The following is a 20869-nucleotide window of genomic DNA, read 5'->3' as shown; positions in this document are numbered from 1 at the left end:
ACAGCGAGGCACTCACTCGGTGGTGAAGGATGCCTCCCTATGGATCCAAAGCCTGGTGAGAAGCAGGGTGAGCCCATGCCCAGATGGGGACTTTGATGAGGCAGCCTCCTATGCTCAGATAAAGCCACCCTCTCAGGAGAAGCGCCAATGGGTCACTCTGGTAAAACACTTAGCACTTACTTGACAACAGTGACAAGTATCATTAACTCAAACCAGATGTTGTTTTGAACAAGAAATATACTCCGAAAGGTACGTTTAGATTTCCAGTCTAGAAAACGAAAATACACAGAGAAAGTTCCTGTGACTCTTTCTTTAGATGGAAGCAAAGGAATGTTCCCTGCCCAGTCATCGGGGTCTAGTTTGAGAACTGGGTCTGAGGTCCCTGCATTTTGTTCTATTCTTGGCCAGAATTAAAATGAGACTCAAGAGCAGAGAAGACTCCTGGGTACCGAGACCTAGCGTACGTAGACAGACATCTGTTTTCCTGTTCAGAGAAAACCCTGCTCCATTTTCCCGTGCATTCATTTAGATGTGTTTATTAGACACCTATTAGGTGACAAGAATGGCATCTTAATAATAAGATAGTTTCTCTCAGGAAGATCCTTCCCATATTTCTAACCAATGGATTTTGTTTTAATGTTTATTTGGAGCATGAAAATCTCTGGCCTAACTTAACAACCTTCTAGTTCACATCTGAAAATGAGATCTGGTTCATCGCACTGATTTTATATAGTCAAAGTGATAGAACACCCAATGTTTGAGAAGCTTCTTAAAAGGTTTTTATGATGGCAAATTTTACGCTAGTGCTCATTCTGTTTTTAAGCAGTCATCTTCTCTAAATGTGGAAAGTTCTAGAATGTCTCCCCTTTGACCTTGGACTCAGATACCATCTTGAACTTGTGCTCTGGGCTGTCATGTACTTTTCTTTGTACTCTCAATGATTCAAAGCCCCTGGAAGAGAGTGAGCTGAAGTGAAGTTGAACTATTATGCCTATTGTCCTATTTAGGGGACAACTAAAAGACTTAAACTGAGCAAAAATGTGCACTTATGGTAACTTCAAAAATATTCATGTTTTTAGCATTTTATGCTTTTGAGAAAACTAATAGATAAGTGATTAGTGATAATATTCATTAATATTATTTATGATAGCATAAATGTTAACAATCTTGTTAATATTAGTAATAATGAATCATAATTTTCATCCTATTTTAACACACCTGCATCAGTTTCCTTGAAATATTCACAGAATTGAGAATGTGGGGTTTACTGGGTTAAGGAAATAAAAAGAAAAGTGAAAAGGGAACAAAGATGGGGTAACAAGAAGGGAAGAATCTTATCTATGCTTTCAGCTGTAATACCAGATAAAAATGAAAAATGGTCTGTGTGGAGGTGTTTCTCGTCCATGATTTGAGAGGAAAACAAGTCACAGGAGCAGTGCTGGGCTGAGGTGGGGCTCAGGGTTGGATGCTTGCCCAGCAGGCACAAGGCCCTGGTTTTCACCCCCAGCACCGCCAAACAAACCAACAAAAAGGGACATTGTAGACAAGTTCAGCAGAGAGGTGGCAGCAGATGAGGGCTTGCAAGAAGCCTAATATGAGGCAAAGGTGTGGAGGTGACAGTGTCCACCCAGAAACAATGAGACCTCGTTGCTTACACCTAAAGGTCCCAGTTCAGAGAATCTCTCAAAGAATATTGAAAACGTGGACCCATAGCGTTACTCTCGGGCACTTCTTAGAAAGGAATTGTCGTAGAATTTCTCAAAGCATTCATTATGATCAATTTTTCTTCAGGGCCTGAAGCAGTTGTGTCCCTCAGGCCGATGCCTGCCCAAGTAACTGGTCTGTGCTTCACACTGCAGCGTGTGAATGACACGGGGCACTCACCCTTGTTTGGAGGCAGGATGGCAGCTGCGGAGGCCAGACACCCAGACCCGTCTCCACTCCCTGGGTGCACACGGGCCTGTGCTGAGCAGGGCACAGGGACCTGTTGCGGGCTCAGCTTGATGTTGTTTCCTTTCCTGCTCCCTAGGCAAGTGTAAAGAGTTGATTTTGTGTCACTTAAAATCACAAATGACAACACTCCACGGTACCACTCATCCCCAAAGAACGTGGAAAGCCCAGGGACATTCCGACCCAAAGAACCTAGAAAAGCCAAGTTCTGGCCGGCACCCGGGGGCACCCCTGCTTACCTCGTGGAGGGGGCCCTGATGCTGGGAAATGAAATTCTGTCAGTTTCTGCCAGGTACGTAAAGGAGAGGCACTTTTATATAACAGAAATGCACGGTCCCTGGGATAGGGAAAGTAATGCGGTGTGACAGGTCATGCGGACGGACTGTAGCTGGGCAAGTGGCTGGATTCATAGAAACACCTAAATGTCCGAGAACATATTTTTAGTTCTAGAAGTAATTCACAATCATTTTCTAGTGTGTGTGAGATCTTAGTAGCGATTAGAAACTCCCTAGCTGAGCGAGGAAATGGAAAACTTTGTTGAGCACAGCAGAACCCCAGTCATGATTATTTTACTTCCGGAAAGTTGGATTTTAATTTTTTTTTTTTTTGATACTGGGAATTGAACTCAGGGGCACTTGACTACTAATATGCTTCTACTGAGCTATATCCCCAGCCCTATTTTGCATTTTATTTAGAGACAGGGTCTCACTGAATTACTTAGTGCCTCGCCATTGCTGAGGCTGGCTTTGAACTCATGATCCTCCTGCCTCAGCCTCCTGAGCCACTGGGATTATAGGGGTGTACCACCTCGCCCGGCTGGACTTTAATTTTGTGTGGTTTTAGGCACTCTCGACAGGTACAGAAAGGAATCCTGGAACACTAAAGCAGGGTCCTTGTTATCCACAAGCAAAGCACAGCCGCAGAGTTCAAGCTTCCGCTGAGTGACGATAATTGTAGGTTTCACCTCCAGCCTGGGTCTTCTCTCCTGTGGCTGACAAGGTAGGTCACAGCTCCTCCAGAATCTCCTGGGGCTTTCTCCCAAAACCAGTCACACCATGTCCATCTTCCCTGGGAATTCACTGTTGTCACCTGGTCATCGCAGAGAGACAGGCAGAAATTCTGCCATCAAAAAATCTAGGTCAAAAACTAGCCTGGTGTAGACGGATGGGAGACTTGAAAGGAAGATTTGAAATGGTGTTACCTAAACATAAAAAGTTCTAGAAGTATGGCAGGGCAGTGGTTCTCCAGGGGGAACACCTTGGCCTCCAGGGGACACTTGGCAGTATCTGGTGACATTCTGGGTTGTCCCAACCAGGGCTGACAATGAGGGCAACTGGCATCTTTTGGGAAGAGGCCAAGGTAGAGGTCGATGCTGCTGAACATCGTGTGCTGCACAGCACAGCCCCTGAGGGAAGGGGCTGTCCAGCCTGCTGTCCCCGGTGCTGTGGCTGGGGAGGCCCTTGTTGTGCCGGCCAGGCCTTTGGAATGTCAGACACACTGCATTTGTGGGCATGTCTGCCTGCACAGCTCTTTGCTGAGTCCCTGGTACACTCAGCTGAATCTGGGTGCAGGTAAGAAGGGAGGTCACCCAGGTAAAGCTCCATTTGAGACTTTTCCAGGAGTCTGGAGTGGTGGTGGCCGGACGGGGGCACCCTCCTGGATGCCACCACAGGCGGAACACCGTGCTCCCCAGGTCTGAGATCTTGTGGTTGCAGGAAGTACTGGCGTGTGCCCTGCGTGGTTTACTTTAAAACCACGGAACTAATACTTCCCAGCTCTCCTGAAGGGCTCCACCACCCAGATGCGTTTCCACAGCATGAGGACAGCATGGCTGCCATCACTGTTCCCATTTTATCGATGAAAAACAGAGTCACCAAGGCCAGGGGCTGAATTTCCTGCCCCAGTGAAGATGCTGGCAAACCAGTCACAACCATCACCACAGCACCAGTGAGTACTTAGCACTCGGTGTGGGCAGGCTGTGCTGGGCACTTGGCTTAGACGGTCCCCACAGGACAGATGTCACCACAGTCCTTTCCTGCTTCCAGGGGAGGGCCTGCGGCTCTGAGAGGGGCTGGGCCACCCACGGCCTCACACCTGGTCAGGGCAAGCCTGGGATTCACACGGACTCCCTGCTGCCTCCCGTCCTGTGTCCCTAGGACCCCACACGAGTCCTTGGTTGGTAACTAGGAAAGGCCCGTTGAATCTACTGAGAGCTTCTAAATTTAAATGGGAATCAGCGCCTGTCTTGGACATTGTATAATTTCCCTTTACATTTCTTCAGAACCCTTTCCTCCTTTTCATTGATGAACTAGGATAGTAGGCAGCAGCCAGACCCAGCGGCTACAGCCAGTTCCTGCCTTCACTCATGGCCCTGGGAACACTGGCAACCGCCATCACCAGGCTCTCTTCTTGCAGGTCCCGGGTGTGGGGTGTGTGTGTGGGGGGGTGATGTCCATCCTGTTGTCCCCAGTGCAGCCTGACTTCAGTGTGGTCACAGTCTGGGGGGAGGTGGAGAACCACATCATAAGATGCAACATGGTGTGACTGGAGAGGAGTCAGGGGCTGATCTGCCTGGAAACTGGAGTGTGTGGGGACAATTCCAAGGAAACATACCTGGAGAGGGGCTGTGGGTGGACCTCCTGGAGCCATGGTGCTGTGGAGAAGTCTGGCTCCCACTGGCCAGTGATGGGGTGCTAGCTTGCCTCCTTGCCTGTAAGATTTTTGTCAGAGATGCCTGGTTCATAACTCAGGGGCTGTCTTTGACACCCATGTCTCTTTGGTTACCAAAGTCCGCCATTTTTTTCCCAAATGGTTTTTACATAGAATGACTTGGGGGTCAATTACTTAACTCTGTGAAATAATTTCTCTTCATCCAGAAAATAAGAATAATAGAAGTATGTACACCATGGCTGTAAGGATCAAATGGGAACACTCAGACAGGACTCAGGACATGGGTGGTGTAGAGATGGCAGCTCTCTTTCTTTCCTTTCCTGCTGCAGTGTTGGGGATGGAACCCAGGGGCCCACACCTGCCAAGCAAGTGCTCCACCACTGAGCCTCGTCTCCAGCCGTTCCTTTCCTTTCCAATCCTGCCCGACTTTCATGTCACTCCCGACAGCCTTGACGCCTGCCTGGTCTGTTCCCTCTGCTCACCTCTCATGTTCACCAATGTCTGCCACCACTCCCTGCTGTAGACCAATCTCTCATCCAGGAAGTTGAAGCGAGTTGCTGAACTAGAACAATTGATTAATCACTTACAAACTCCTCGCTTCCCAACTCATCAAAAGTGGCTTTAAAATTTTACTTCTTTCATCTAAAGTCCTGAATGAGGTGTTTCTCCTGCAAGGGGGGGAAGACTTTTTCCCATCTGCCTCCACCATTTGGGAAGACACACGTGGACATATGTATATTTTGAACAACCACCTGAGCTATGGAACATTCAAAATACACCTAGACTGCATGTTGCCTTTCAAACATAGTTAATTTAAGTTGGGGTGTGTTTATAACGACTCCTGGGGAAAGAGGCTGTTCTGACTTCAGCCACATGGATACTCCCAGGTCTTACCACGAGTACCCACTGATTATAGGAAAGAGTGTTAGGAGAGTCAAGATCTCTACTTCTTCTGAACTGATTGTTAGAAAACTATTTAAAGGTAACTGCTTAAGCACTAAAAGACAAACTTAGCTTTGATTTCCAGCAGAAAGACTGGCCCTTTTGCCCTTCCTTCCTTCTTTCTTTCCTCCCTCCCTCCCTCCCTCCCTCCTTTCCTTCCTTCCTTCCTTCCACAGTGCTGGGGATGGAACCCAGGGACTCCAGGTGCCAGGCAAGTGCTCTGTCCCTGACCTCCTCCCCTCCTTTGCATATTTGATGATAGCACAGACCACATTTGAAAAGGTTTCTCTGAGACGTATATTAAATGTTAAAGTACATGCCATGACATGTTTAGCGTTCAGAGGGTGGGTTCCCACTGGAAGGCCATGGCATGCACGGTTGGCTTGCTAATGGTGTCCCCCCAGCTGAGCACCCCTTTGTACCTCCTGCCCACCCCTGCTCTTCCACAGAACTGGACGAACACTTGGTCTCCAAGCTCGGCTTGTGCTTCTCCCTCCTGGGCGTGGAGGAAGGTGCGGGTCGGGGTGGGCACTGGGTTTTCTGTGGGGAGGCGGAGGTGGCTCTCTCACTGCGTACCTCTGTCCTTTGGTGTCCCACAGGGTTGCCCCTCTCTGTAGCCTCTCACACGAGCATCCCCGTGGGACAGGGTGGTCTCAGGTGCTGTCTCTGCACTGGTACCCAGGTTTGGGCAGGACAGGGCCATCAGTGAGCAGGGGTCAGGTAGCACCTAAGCCAGGCTAAGCCTCTTGCTGGCCACTAGCTCCTCTCAGGCCAATCCGTGTCTTCTCTCTTCTAGAACATCCAGCCGCTGTCCTGTATTTTCAACCTCTGGCTCCTGTCCTTTCGTCACTAATGTGCTTGAAGCTTAAAACTCACCTTAACCCTTCGTCTCTCCCCCAGCCACCAGATTCCTCAAAATAGTAAGGTGATATTTTTCTGTCTACTTCCCCATCCTCTCTTCATCCTTTGGTAACACTTTTATTGAACTATCACCCACACACCGTGCAACTCATCCAAGAATGTGTGCAATTCAGTGGCTTCTAGTATAGGGACAGGGTTGCGTGTCTGTTACCAAGGTAAGATCTAGTTCATGCCACCACCCAGAAGCGCCTTGTCCCTAGCAGTGGCTGCCCCATCCCCAGCTCTGAGCCCCAGCTCCAGCCCCAGGGCTCTACTGTCTGAGTGTAGACCAGCTTCTCTGGAGAGTCACAGAACGGCATCGTCCATAGCATGTGGTCTGTGCTGGCTTCTTCACTCACCTGATGTCGAGGGTTAAGCCAGGTGTCCGTGCTCCACTCCTTCGTATGGTGAGCAGTCTTCCGTTCTAGGCACGCACCACCTCCTAGCGACATTTGGATGGTTTTATTTAAGGTGCCTGCATTTACATTCCTGTGTAGGAATTCAGTTTTTTTTGACTAAAAGAAAGTCCTCCAGTTCCTGCAGAACAATCCACAGTAAGTGCAACTAGGGCGTGTCAGAGCAGAGAAGGAGCAGGCAGCCAGGAAGGAGGAGCAGCAGCAGGGAGAGGTGTTACGGCCTGAAGGTCTGTCTCCGTAGGACTGTCCAGCCACCTAGGGCCCAGGAACCCTCAGGCCCGGTCCCCAGGTCTGCACGGCCCCCTCCGCAGCACCATCTGTTGGTGTTCGCCAGTTCCCCCCTAACACCCTGCTCCTGCCCCCTGAGGGCTTGACTCAGTGCTTAAACACATACTCCTTCCTTCTTCCTGTGGCCACTGCCACCGCCTTAGCTCTGGCCACGAGTCTCTCTCCTGGACTTTATAGAAAGCTTTTGCTACGCTCTCCTGCTGTGGCCTCGCTCCCCTTCCAGCCGTTCCCTACAGAGGGAGCTTCCTAAGACACAGATTTGACTGTGTCCTTTCCTTTCTTAAATTCCCTCAGTGGCTTCCCGTAACCCATAAGAGAGTGGAAACTTTGCTGCACAGATTCAGAGCTATCCGGTAACCACTTCCTCTGATGCATGTGGCCCAACATCTCCCGTTCCCAGGCCCCCACAGGAAGGCTGTGGCTATGCCAGGGGACACGGTATTCTCCCCCTTGGCATGAACTCACTCTTTTCTTTTTCCCCTTGTGACACTGGGGATTGGGCACAGGACACTCTACCACTGAACTGCATCCCCAGCTCTTTTTAGTTTTTATTTTGAGACAGGTTCTCCCTAAGTTGCCCAGGCTGGCCTTGAACTTCTGACCCTCCTGCCTCAGCCTCCTGAGTCACTGGGATTGCAGGCGTGTGCCACTGCATCCATCTGCCTGGTGTCACTTCTCCCACACCAGCTGCCCAGCAGCTTTGTGAGAATCCGAGCAGAGAAAACTTGTCTTTATTTTTACAGCCCTGGCAGCCAACCTATTCAGAACCCTGTAATTATTTGTTGAATACATAATGTAAGTCTGAAAAATATTAGTGCTTCCCATTTCACATGACTTCATATCTGACTCTCTTAAGCTTTTCAGTTATTTCAAAATAATGGCATTCTGCAGTGCTGGGAAAGGAACCCAGGTCCTTCAGCCTGTCAGGCAAGTGCTGTAGCACTGGGCCACACCCCAGCCCATTTTCAGTTCACGTAATATGGGTGGACAGACTTCAACAATCATTGGGCCATTCTGACCGCTGCCCATATTTGGTAACATTGTAGAGGGACATAGACCAGTGGGTTCCATGTGCGTTCGCTTGTGCGCTGCCCCTGGTTGTTTCCACTCTGCAAAGCTAGAGGTGAGGGGTTTGGACACAGTCCTAGGGCCAGCAAAGGCTGGGTTATCTACTCCTGGCCCTCTACACGAGTGTGACTGGTCCTTGGTACGGGCCATGGCTGCTGGACTTGTTAGTCCACCAGAGCTCTAGGGTTCTTGACCTGACAACGCTCTCTCCAGAGCATTTCCAGACCAGCACGGATCCCCAGCGTGGTCATGGCCAGCTCTGTGATTGTCATGTCCATAATGCTTTTCTAGCCATGAGGATCACCATGGGGCCAGGATGAAATAAGCTGGGCAAGCAGTCAAATAACATTTTGCTGTTCCTAGAAAATAGGTTTGGGAATCACAAAACCCATTTCGGTCACCTTCTGCCTTATTCTTTCACAGGCACCTCAACGAACCTGCTGAGCAAATGGAGATTCCTGGTGGCTTGAACCAGGCCGGCTGGCGTGGCGGGAGGGGCCGTTCATGATGAACCACTCGGGGACAGCAACCGTCAGGCAACGTGTGAGGTGCTTCTCGGTGTGTGGAGGATCCCAGGAAAAATGAACCGTGTCTACAGTTACTTCCTCTCCCTGAGGGGGCCGAGTGATCTCCAGCACCACCCCACACAAGATGACACGGTCACTCACTCTCCACGACGTGGTGATCACTGCCTGTCTCTGAATCCCAACCCCGGCTCTTTCCCTGGTGTTCGGAGTTCTTGTTCCAAACACCTGAAACTGAAAAGAACGGGTTGTACTGATGCTTTTTAGTAGTTTAAATCACACGGGCGAGGGCTTATTTGTGGAGAAACTTCAGAAGAAACTCCAGTTAGGGGGAGTCACCTGTTGGGGGGCCTGTGCCTCCCATTCTTCCTAGAGTGGCCACGAGCACTGAATCAACTAAGGGACCTGCTGTAACTAACGTTGTTTGAGCACCAAGACAAAAAGAACGAGAAGACATGGAGACTGAAGAACGTCACCTAGAACTTTAAGCAGGGATTGATGGCAAGAAAATGAAAACAGGCGACTTCGAAAATCCCTGCTGAGAGGAAGAGCGGCAGTTGTTCTAGGGACAGCCAGAGCCATAGCACTTGGTGTCCATGCCTGTCCTCCTGATGCAGCAACTCTCCATACTTTTCTAGATTTGAGGTGGGGACAGTGAGCGCCTCAGCTGATGATTGACAGCTGTCCTCTAGTCATCCATGAAACCAACAGAGAGACAGCCACCAACCGCCCTCGTGGACCTAACGTGCCAGTGAGGGAGACACAGAGCCCTGCAAACAGCCCAGCGTAGATTCGTGTAGATAGCAGTGCACGCCAGGGATGGGGACAGAGGACCTTGCATGGGTTGGTGGGAAGGCTTCTGTGGGAGACAAGGGAGGAGAGGGAGTGGGAGCGGGCGGAGGTGTGGGGGAGCCAACAGCTCACTGCAGGAGAGTGGGCCGGACAAGTCCTCAGCACACCTGGGCGGTCAGGGCGTCCAGCCTGCATGAGCAATGGTCCTCGACACAAAGCCAGGTGCTGGTGAGAGAGGCAGTTCATAAGTACCAAGTGACGGTCCCTCGGGAGCATCTGGAGCTTGCCAGGCTTCCCACTGATCCTGTTCTGAGCGGGACCAGCTCTTTTGGGAATCGAAGACATTAGAGCCGTCAGCCTCTGGATTAGGTCAGCTTGCAGGAGGCCCAGGGGATGCGCGTGGAGGATGTTCTCAAGCCTAAGAGGCCAAGGTTAGCCCAAGGAGGCTGAGAGGCCAGTAAGGCCCGCTGCTGCTTGGGGGCTGGCTACTCACAGACAGGGTGGCCAGCTCGTCCGTCCGTCCTTCCTTCCTCCTCCCTTCCCTCCCTTCCCTTCCTTCCTTCTCTCTCTTCCCTTCCCCTCCCTCCCTCCCTCCCTCCCTCCCTCCTTTCCTTTCTCTTCCCCTTCCTTCCCTTCCTCCCCTTCTCTTTCTCTCTCCCCCGGCCCCCCTGTGCTGGGGACTGAACCCAGATGCACTCTGCTGCATCTCCAGCCCTTGTTATTCTTTATTTTGAGGGGGGTCTTGGTAAGTTGCCAAGGCTGGCCTCCATCCTCCTGCCTCAGCCTCCTGGGTAACTGGAATCACAGGCAACAGGAACAGCCACTGATTCTGGCTGTTGTGGTCTTAAAACTGAAAGTCCCCCATCCCTCGTGCGGGGAACCCTCTCAGTCCTGGGCAAAGCAGGAAGGTGGTGGCCTTGTCACTGGAGGAGTGTTCCAGGAGGTCTTGGAGAGGGGACTCTACTGGGGACGATGGGGTCCCTGATGTGTGTGATGGAGAAGAATCGCAGCACACACCCGAGCATGAGGCAGAGGTTTGCTGAGGAAGGTAAGCAGCACATGTTCACGCTCCCAGTCACGCTCCCAGCTGCTTCTCTCCCGAGACCCAGCGTTCTTTTTCTCTGTATCCCCATATTCCTATCTCAGCCTCTCTACAGGCCGAATCAGAAACGCCATGATCATGCCAGGGCTGGAGGAACAGGGCATCTGCGTAGAAAGTCACTTCAACTCATCCCTCATACTCCACCCTTGCCAGAGTCACCAGGTAACATTCCTCTGACCGGGCAGTGTAATATCTCACCACGTTTCACCATGAATCTAGTGAAGTTCACATAATCAGCAAACAGACCGAGTGAGGGAAGATCTTTGCTGCGTAACTGCATGTGGTAGGGCACCTTGAACTGTCACAGGACATTTAAAAATCTTTTTTCATTTTAAAGTGATATTTTCATACTGCCCCAAACCCTGAAGAGCAGAGATGAGTCAAGTTGACATAGAGTTCCATCAACCAGAGCAGACTCTATTGTAACGCATCCTCCGTCTTAGTGGATATAACAAAATACCATAAACTGTGCTTCTTTCACACAACACAAGGTTATTTATCAGTTCTGGAAGCTGGAAGTCCAACATCAAGGTGCTGGCAGGCTCCCAGTCTGGTAAGGGTCCATTTCCTGTTTCACCGGTGGCGTCTTCTCATCTGGTCCCACATGGTGAAGGGTGAGGGATCTCTCAGCCACTATTTCCATTCGTGAGGGCTCCATCCGCATGACTTCATCCCCCAAGGGCCCCTTCCTAACACGTCACCTTGGGCAGAATTTCACCCTAAGACTTTGGGGCAACACAATTTGACCATAGCAGTCTCCAGTTGTTTATTTCTTGGAATTTATTTATTTTTGCATAATTGCAATTATAGTGAACATGCAGTTTTGGTACTGCTTTCCATTCAACATTCTATTGCAAACATTTCTGTTGTTTTCTTCCTTTTTCCCAACGCTGGGGATCCAACCGAGGGCCTTGCATATGCTAGGCCAATACTCTCCACTGGGCCAAACCCTCAGCCCTAGTGTAAACGTTTGTGCATGTCACACAATCGTTTCCACATCTATACTGTTTAATAACTGCATTACTTGTGAATGGTTATATTGGGTTTGAAAATTTAAAAGAAACTCATTAATTAGCATATACAATGCAGGCCATGATGAAGCCCCCCAAATGCTCATTTTAGGAGCCCATTGATACCATGCATTCCTAAGTGCAAATAAGAAGCAAAATAATTATTTCTAGATGGTTTTTATTCTCCTTTTCACCTTTTTTAGCTTCTGAAATGTGCATTAATAAGTAACAATTATTTTATTATAAAAAAATAATGCAAAGAAACTTAACAGGGAAAAGTACTGAGTGAAGATTTTATGCTCAATAGTAACCCTCAAAAATGCTGCCTAATGCCAGGCGCGGTGGCGCACACCTGTAATCCCAGCAGCTTGGGAGGCTAAGGCAGGAGGATCACAAATTCAAAGCTAACCTCAGCGATGTAGCGAGACCCTAAGCAACTCAGCAAGACCCTGCCTCTAAATAAAATATAAAAAATGGGGGAAAAAGAGGGACATCATTGCCCTAGGTGCATGTGTGACTGCACATCTAGTGTGACGCTACCTCCCGTATAACCAAAGAAATGAAAAGTGCTACAATTGTGTATAATGACTCAAAATGCATTCTGCTGTCATACATGCCTAATTAGAATGAATAAATAAATAAAAAGTCTGGGGATTTGGCTCAATGCTTAAGTGCCCCTGGGTTCAATCCCTGGTACCCCCCCCCAAAAAAAAAAAAACACAATCTGTGCTTCCTCCCTCGCCTCCTGTGCAAAACATACCCTCAAAGACAGACCCAAGAGCTCTTAGGATACTTTTATTGACAATTAAGCACATTCGCAGACATACCTGTCAGATATTTCTTAACACATTTCAGAAAAAAATAAAGATTTTTCCGCAAAGATCTTACTTCCATTCTTGTGCTATATTTTATTACAGTGTTCGTGTTCAAATAATATTGTGATTCATGTTCATACTCAGTGCCTATTTTTCCTTTAAGTTATTTTAAGAATCACTATTCTATTCTGGAAAAAAAAAATCACCACAAAGGAGACCATGCTCAACAGCTGAACAGCTCCAGGGGCTGCTACGGTACCTGCAATTCACGGTGGCAAACCCAACACACTACGTGGATTTGGAAGAAGCAATAATGAGAGCATCACAAAGAAAAAGCTAAGACTGATACAAAGTGCCCCATGTGCCACAGGACAGGCGATGCCATCTGGGGTGTCACCCTGAGTTGGCGCAAGGAGCTGCAATTGGCTGGGATTGTCAGTGACATGTGTCCTGATTGTGGTCGGGGCTCAGCACGGCCACGGACCTCCCTGTGGCCTTGAACATGCTGGAGCAGCTGTGCACATGGACGTCATTGCCCTGTCTTGTCCCGGCACAGTACCCGCGAGGGGTGGAGGGCAGAATGCTCCCTGGAGCATGAAAGAAGGTCCTTGGGACGTGACCTCGGAAACCCCTTCTCCTCCCACCAGCAAGGACACAGGGAGCCCACCTAGGAGGAGAGGACTGGTGACCAGTTTAGAATTTCCAGCTCCCCAAACCCAGAAGGGCCCCCCGTGCCAGAACTCCTTTGCCCTCAGGTACATTCACGGTCTTCCTGAGGAGCTGTCAACAGGCAGCTCTTGTGTTTTCTCACCTCCATTTTTGCAGTAGAAAATGCGTCTCACAGTATCTAGAGAATTTTTTTTTTTATGTGTTGCATTTGCCTCCAAAAGAGAAAAGTTGAAAATCTGACCAACACTCAAATTTGATGCAGGTAACCTGAGGAATAAGTGAGTTTATTTTGTCCTACGCAAAGAACTCTCCTTGCAGGAGCTGGCCGCCCATGCATGGCTCCCTGGGGCTAGCAGTGGAAGGAGAGTGGGGACGCATGGGGCCTGCACCCTTCTAATGAAGAGGGTCAGAAATGCTTTCATCTGGACGCCTTGGAAAGGCTCTTTCTTTAAAGATTCTACTTAATAACCTGCACTTTTGTTAGCATTCAATACCACTATGAAATGGTTTTTGAAAATGTCTCCTTTATAGCCCTTTATCCATTAAATTTACAGTAGTGCCTAATGCACAAGCTAATTTCCAAGCTGCAAAATGAATACTTAAAAATCAAACGATAGATTTTGTAATATTTTCAGATAAGCGATTTCTTTCTAAAGTAGCAAATAATTAAATGGAATGAAAGCACATTAAGTGTTGCTTTCTTCCCTGTAATTTAAACATTCAACATTCAAATTGGCTTTCATAATTTCTCACTTAGTTGACAAGCTGATTTGTGCATAGTTGCTATTTCATCAGCACAATTTATAAAGATAGAATTCTTAGGGATAAACACATATTTTTTACTACTGCCTGGGGTTTTTTGAGGACTGGATGCTCTCTGAAAAGTTAAATGTTGAATGTTGCTCTGAAAGCCAGGAACTCAGTTCTGAGAGTCCCTGCAGTCCACCTTGCAGAGGCCCCCTCAGGCAACAGTCCCCAGGAGCTGTCCCCACCTTGCCAGCGGCTCCTCCCCTGTGTTTGTTGAAAGTAGAACGCAGGAAACTGATCTGGAGACCTGCTCCCTGTGCCGAGCCAGCCTGACTTGAATCCATGCAAGAATAAGGATTATTCAGCATAGACGGGCTGCACTTTACTCTGGGCATAATTCTAAGGCCTGGAAAGACCTCTTGCTGGTGTTGGGATTGGCTCTGCTGTTTTTCATGGATGTAGTAAAAGAGATCCAGCAGCTTTCTCTGTCATTTTGCTTTTGTGATTGTGGGGAGACCTTGAAGCCTGTGTTCACGTGTGTGAGTGTGTGTATGTGTGTGAGATGTGTTTAGAGAAACGTGAAGTAGAAAATGAAGGCAGGGCGCTGGGTGCTTCCGAGAGGGGGGCGTGGCCAGGGCCCAGCGCCCGCGGCGCCGGCTACACGTCGAACCAGTGGTCGCCCATGCAGGTGCGGTTCCACTCGCAGCCGCAGTTCCAACACCACTCCAGCCGGCACTGGGGCTGCGGACACTTCATGTGCATGCATCCTCCTGCGAGCGACAAAGGACAAGCCACGGTGGGTCTGCAGCAGCCTGGAGAACACGCCCCAGGCCACAGGGAGTAGGAGTAGGAATGTAGGGAGTCTGAGCAGGGGGAGGGAATGGGAGAGCAGGGAGGGCGCTCTGACGTTGGGACGCTCTTGAGGAGGCAAAGCAAATAGCACCCCTCCACCCACGGCAGATTTTATTTGTAAATCTGAGCTTACCTGTTTTTCCTGAAATGGGATTTAGAGACAAGTGCTTTGTGTTTCACAGTCAATTCCTCATTTAAATAAATTTAAATATATATTGAATTCAATGTTTTAAATACATTAAATGCACTTAATAATTTAACATAGAATAATATGTTATGATTACTTTTGTCATTTCTTTGGAGATACTTAGCTTGTCAAAATTCATAAAACAGGAATTGGGACAGTATACTACTTCTAACAGGGAATACGTCCCTTAATGCTATTCTAAATTTAATTTAGGACGAGAAGGACACAAAGGAGCTAGCGAGGGGTCTGATGACTCATTTACTGCTCAAAAACTCAGAGGATAACTTGGTTGTAGACTTTTCTCAAGGCGAAGTGCTTTTCACTGTTGCTGCTTGGGAGTAACCGAGGTCCGTGAGGTTCCGGTTGGTTTTGGAGCGGGGCCTGCCTCTTCTGCCTCTTTTCTGGGTCCTACTCTGGGATGCCTGGCTCCCCCAGGTGTTAAACGCTGTCTCTGTTGGCTTCTGGGGAGCAGAAACCAGCTCTGCCTCAGGTGGAGCGAGCCGTGTGCGTGCAGCCTTGCACAGAGACCACGGCTGCGCACTGATTTCCTGGACACGGGAGCCATGCAGTGTTTCTGCGAGGCATTGAGCACTCCATTCTTCAATTTACCAATTATCTTGTAAGTGTCTCTGCTCTCCCACTAATGGCCACGTAATTGCTTCAGTACTGTCTCATTTTTCCTAGAAAACTAGTTTGAGAACTTCCACTAATTGAAAATATGTATGAATATGTAGACACAGGCATTTACCTTAGGATAACTTGGATACATTTAAAGTCCTCTACTTTCTGCTTCTTTTAGTTTGTTTCAAAGATCATAAAAATTGCATATAAAAACAAATAAAATTTACCGTAGAAAAAATAATCAGATAACTTATTGATGACATTTTTATCTTAATACTTCCCATTTTGGAGAGTGTCATTTCAACAACATATTTAATGATTGTACCTTATGATGTAAATAATCCAATAAAATAGTGTGGTGCTTTAAAACCACTTAGTTTCTCAGAAATATCAAATAGAATAATTGAGCAATATATTAAAACTCAGTGTTTTTTAAAGTAATTCTAAATGACAATAAGAATGTTTTCCTATTACATCAAAATTTTAATGCACCAGAATCCTAACGTAACAAATCACAAAACTAGAATCACAACGGCAGACAGAGCAGGACAGGAAGTGGAGGAGGGGATGGCATTAGTAGTGCTTTCCTGCTTACTGTAAAGCAGTCTGTGGCTCCAAGGCCTCCTGTGGCTGACCTACACTGTCTAGGTTTGAGAAGGTGCGCTCAGGATGTTCACACAACGCCAAAGTGGTCTGAGGACACTTCTCAGAACAGCCCCTGTTGGCAGGTGACACATGATCATAAATACCAGCTGGGAGGTGCTGACAGGTGCACACAGATTTGAGATATTGGTATGAAGGGACCACAGCCTCCTCCCAGTGAGTCCTGTCCACTGACTGGCCCCAGCCCCTGCAGGTGCCGTCCCTGCTCCGGCCAGCGGCTCCTCCTCTGGGTTCTAATGAGTGAACTGAAGCTCCGGAGCCACCTAAAAGCAAATGTACCCGGCAACAGGCATTCGCTGGTCAGAGAATGGAGCCAGAGTCCTGTGTGTGTGAGACAGAGTAAGCAAGGACATTTCTGGGGCCCGCAGGGTATCCCAGGAGCATGTGCCCAGAGTGTAAATGTCACTCTGTCTACATTTACATGGAAACGGCTCTCCTGTCAGTGTCACTGAAGGAGAGCTCTTCCTAAGATTCTGCTGAATGTGGGGCAGACCTAGAGGAGACCTCGGTAACGAAGCTTCACCCTTGGCTACACTGCAGTGATTAACACTAGAGCAACTGGGCTCTCGCTAAGAAGCCCAAAGCACACCTCCCTCAGGCAAGTTCTGGTATAAACCCATGGCACAGACGAGGACAATAAGGCCCAGAAGGCCACACAGCACACAGCAGACCCAGACCCCCAAAGGCCCCTGGGAACCCAGAGTCTGTGTTCTCAGCCCCTGTGGTACAGCAGGGAGGGGCTGCGTGATGCTTCCCAGGGCTTCATATGGCAAACCAAGCTTTCTCATTCTGAGGCCACAGCTAGAGGACTCTGGGTTTTTCCTAACATAAATAATACTGCAATTAGCAGTTTTTGCCTAACATGTAAGGGCACACATGTGTGTATGGATATGTGGTATGTAAATGTGTCTATGTACGTATTATATGGGTGCCTCTGTTTATGTTTTTTTGGTGTATGGTGTATTTTCAGGTGGTGTGTGCAGATGCGTATGTGCATGTATGTGGTGTGCATGTGCATGTATCTGCAGCATGTGTGTATGCACTGTGCATGTATGTGCATATGTGTGGCATGTGTTTTGATGCATGTCTTGTGCATGTCTATGTTGGTGGTATATGTTTTGCATGTGTCTGGCATATGTGTATGTGGCATGCCTGTGTGTTTGCAGGTGTAGTGTGTGCATGTTATGTGTAATGTGTGTGCTGTGCATGAGTGCATGTGCATAAATATGCATGTATGGCATGTGCATGCATACATGCATGAGGATGTGTATTTTTGCTATGTATCTGGTGTGCTTAATGTGGTGTATGTGTACATATGTGTATGTAAGTGGTGTGTGTTTGGGCATATGTATGGATACATGTGCATGTATATGCATGTATGTGTGTGTTTTGTGGAGTATGCATGCATGTGGTATGCATGTCTATATGTGGTATATATGTGCATGTGTGTATGAATGTGGTGTGCGTATGGGCATGTGTACGTATGTATAATCATGTATATGTGTATGTTTGTGCATGTGTGGTGTATGGATGTATGCATATGTGTTCAGTGTATGTATGCAATATGTGTTTGGATATGATATATGAGCATGTGCGTATGCATGTGGTGTGTATAAGCATGTATATGTGTATGTGTGCATGTGACATGCATGTGGCATGTGGACATATGTGTCTATGTATGTGACATGAGTGTATACATGTGTATGAACATGCCTATGTGTTATATATGGTGTATATGTATGTACAGTGTGTGTGGTCTATGTAGATTTGTGGCATTTGTATTTCTATATACATGTTCTGTGCATGGTGTGCTGTGTATGTTTGGGGATGTGTACATGTATGTGGCATGTGTGTATGTGTGTAATGTGACGGGAGTGTGTTAATATATGTGATGTGTGTACATATGCATGTGTGTATGTGGCTGTGTATGACTGTGCTTTTGGTATATATGTGCATATGGGTATGCATGTGGTGTGTGTGCTGATGTGTATGTGCATACGTAATATGGATATGTGTGTCTATGTGTATATGAGTGGTGTATGCATGCATGGATGCATGTAGCGTACATATGCATGTATGTGGTGTTTATACATATGGGTGTGTGTTGTGTAAGAGTGTATGTGTTTGTGGTGTGTATGTTTTGTGGTACATATACTGTGTATGTATGTGGTATGTATGTAGGTGCATGTGTGTATGTATATTTGAGTATGTATGTGGTGTATGTGCATGTGTGGCATATATGTGTTGTGTGTACATTTGTATGTCTGTGGTGTATGTGTATAAATGTGTGTGTGCATGTGGTGTATATGTGGGGTCTGTGCATGTGTGTATGTATGTAGTGCATGGTGTATGTACATGTGGTATGTGTATGTGTATGTGGTATGTGCATGTACATAAATGCATGTATCTGTAAGGTGTGTTTCTACATGTGGTGTATGTGAATGTGCCCCCATGTTCACACATACATACACACAGCACATATATCCCAAGCTTACATAATGTATTGATACACCAAAAGCACATATATATTGTGCTTATGTAATGTATATGCACCATACACATAAAACTCATACAAATATACATTCCCACATGTACACACATCACATTTATACATACCATGAACACACCACATACATATATACATGCTTGCAAACACATAATATATACACTACTGATCTATGTACACACAGTAGACATGCAAACACATCACAAAGACACATCATATATATATATATGCACAACAGTGTACATACATGCATACTCATACACATATTCATGTGTTTGCATACACATGTATGCACACACATGCACCTATACACATGACATGCATACACATATAAGATACATGTACATATATACCACATGCATACACATACCACAAGCATATACACAATGCATATACAGACATAAACACACCACATACACATCATACACACATCATATACCATATACACAAATACACACACATACATGGACACATACCACCACATACCCCATGTACATATACATATCACAAATACACATTCATACATACACCCACCCACACCATATACACATTTGTAGATACACCACATACATGGACATATATGCATATACATGTGCACACATACACCCCACACAACACAGGTACACACAACACATACACATGCACATACCTGCACTGCAGACCATAAGCATATACATGCATACCACACACATCATACACATGCACAGCACACAGACACACATCCCACATAAAATATACCATATACAGACACTGCAAACACATACACATGCATACACATTTGCATACACCACAAACACACATGTACAATATCTTGCACATATACACATAACACAGATACACGCTCATATATACATACACATACACATATCCCACGTGCTTATACACATGGATATGTGGTACCTGCATGCATGTATGTGGTATGTGTGTGTACCTGTGCATATGTATTTTTAGTATGGATTTCCAGAACTAGGGTTATTGGGTCAAAAAACAGAGACACTCTAATTTCTTTACATATGTGTATTGCCAAGTGGTTTCCAGAGAAGTCTGGAATTTACCAACTTTGAGGATTATATTAAAAACAAAACAACAACAAAATGTACACAAAAGTTCCTTAATCCTAGCAAAATGGCCTCAGTATTGAATTCGTTTTGAAAATCCCTGCGCCTCTGAGTGCTGGCCCTGTCCCTCAATAGCCACCACCTCCCCTCCTGTGAAGGCCTTGCCCCTTCTTTCCCTTGTGCTCCCGGTGCCTGCGGGCAGCCTAGGGGAGGTGGGCCGGACCCGCAGGTCCTCCCTGTCCCACGCGTCCTGCCCACGGGGAATGGTCCAGGCTGGGCTGAGTTCTGCAGGACTCCGCTGCTCAGCGGTGGGAACCTGGCCGGCGCTGCGCCTGCTCCTGCCGCTGAGCTGGGTGGCATGTGCTTGCTGAACGACAGCTGGGGCAGGGGGACCGAGTGCCCCGGGGTGTGCCCTCTACCCACCAGGGCGCAGCCGCCGCTCAGAGCGGACGTGGGGAAGCCGCGCCTGGGCTTGGTGTTCGCCTGGGCTGGCACCGGGGGCCGGCCACTGGCAGAAGCGGGGCGCGTCTAGAAGGGGCTCCAGGGCGCTGGCTGCCAGGGCTCTAAATGGAAGGCGCCACCCCCAGGATGGACGGGGCAGGTATGACGGGTGTGCGCCTCCCAGAGCCCCGAGGGCGCAGCCATGCAGCAAGAGCACAGGACATCCTCCCCCGGCCAGCGCAGACTCACCGTTTTTTTCCACGGGCACCCCACAGTGAGGGCACGGCTTGGTGGTCCTCTTGATGGTTTCCTTGGAGGCCTCTTCCCAGCGCGCGTGCTCTGCGGCTCTTTCATCCACCCTGTAGGCCTGGTGGGTAGACAAGAGGAAGTCAAACTCCGTCTCTGACCGGCATTGGGGTCTCAGCTTCTTGAAATTCTAGTGTGCAAAAAAACTTTAACGACAGGGGTGCCTAAAGGTCCCAGAAGCTGGGACATCCCCTGGCCTGACCAGGGCTGGCCAACTCTGGACACACGCGGGACACATGTTCTTGGCACGCGCCACAAGCTGATAAGAGGACTACAGGGCACAGCCCTCCCTCTGTCCTCTTCATCACTGTGAGGAATGCCACCTCCCTGGGGACTAGCGCC

The 20869-nt window shown here is 47.9% G+C and overlaps 1 protein-coding gene across 3 annotated transcripts in view; it reads right to left on the bottom strand.

Annotated features, from left to right (window-relative positions):
- Positions 1–12444: 12444 nt before the first annotated feature.
- Positions 12445–20869, bottom strand: part of Prkn (parkin RBR E3 ubiquitin protein ligase) — a 1229219-nt gene continuing 1220794 nt past the window's right edge. For all 3 annotated transcript variants that reach the window (XM_046449311.1, XM_058580947.1, XM_046449313.2), the window contains 2 exons: positions 20471–20588; positions 12445–14663 (listed from right to left, as the gene is read on the bottom strand). In XM_046449311.1, the coding sequence (XP_046305267.1) occupies positions 14551–14663; positions 20471–20588 (231 nt within the window). In that variant the 3' untranslated portion in view covers positions 12445–14550. The remainder of the gene's footprint in view (positions 14664–20470; positions 20589–20869) is intronic.

This window comes from Marmota monax, unplaced genomic scaffold (assembly GCF_021218885.2).
Source record: "Marmota monax isolate L192 unplaced genomic scaffold, Marmota_monax_Labrador192_F-V1.1 WCK01_AAM20220418_F8-fsc00083, whole genome shotgun sequence".
NCBI classification, from domain to species: Eukaryota; Metazoa; Chordata; class Mammalia; order Rodentia; family Sciuridae; genus Marmota; species Marmota monax.
The sequence above is the reverse complement of the archived record's forward strand: the minus strand, read 5'-3'. Positions and strand labels throughout refer to the sequence as shown.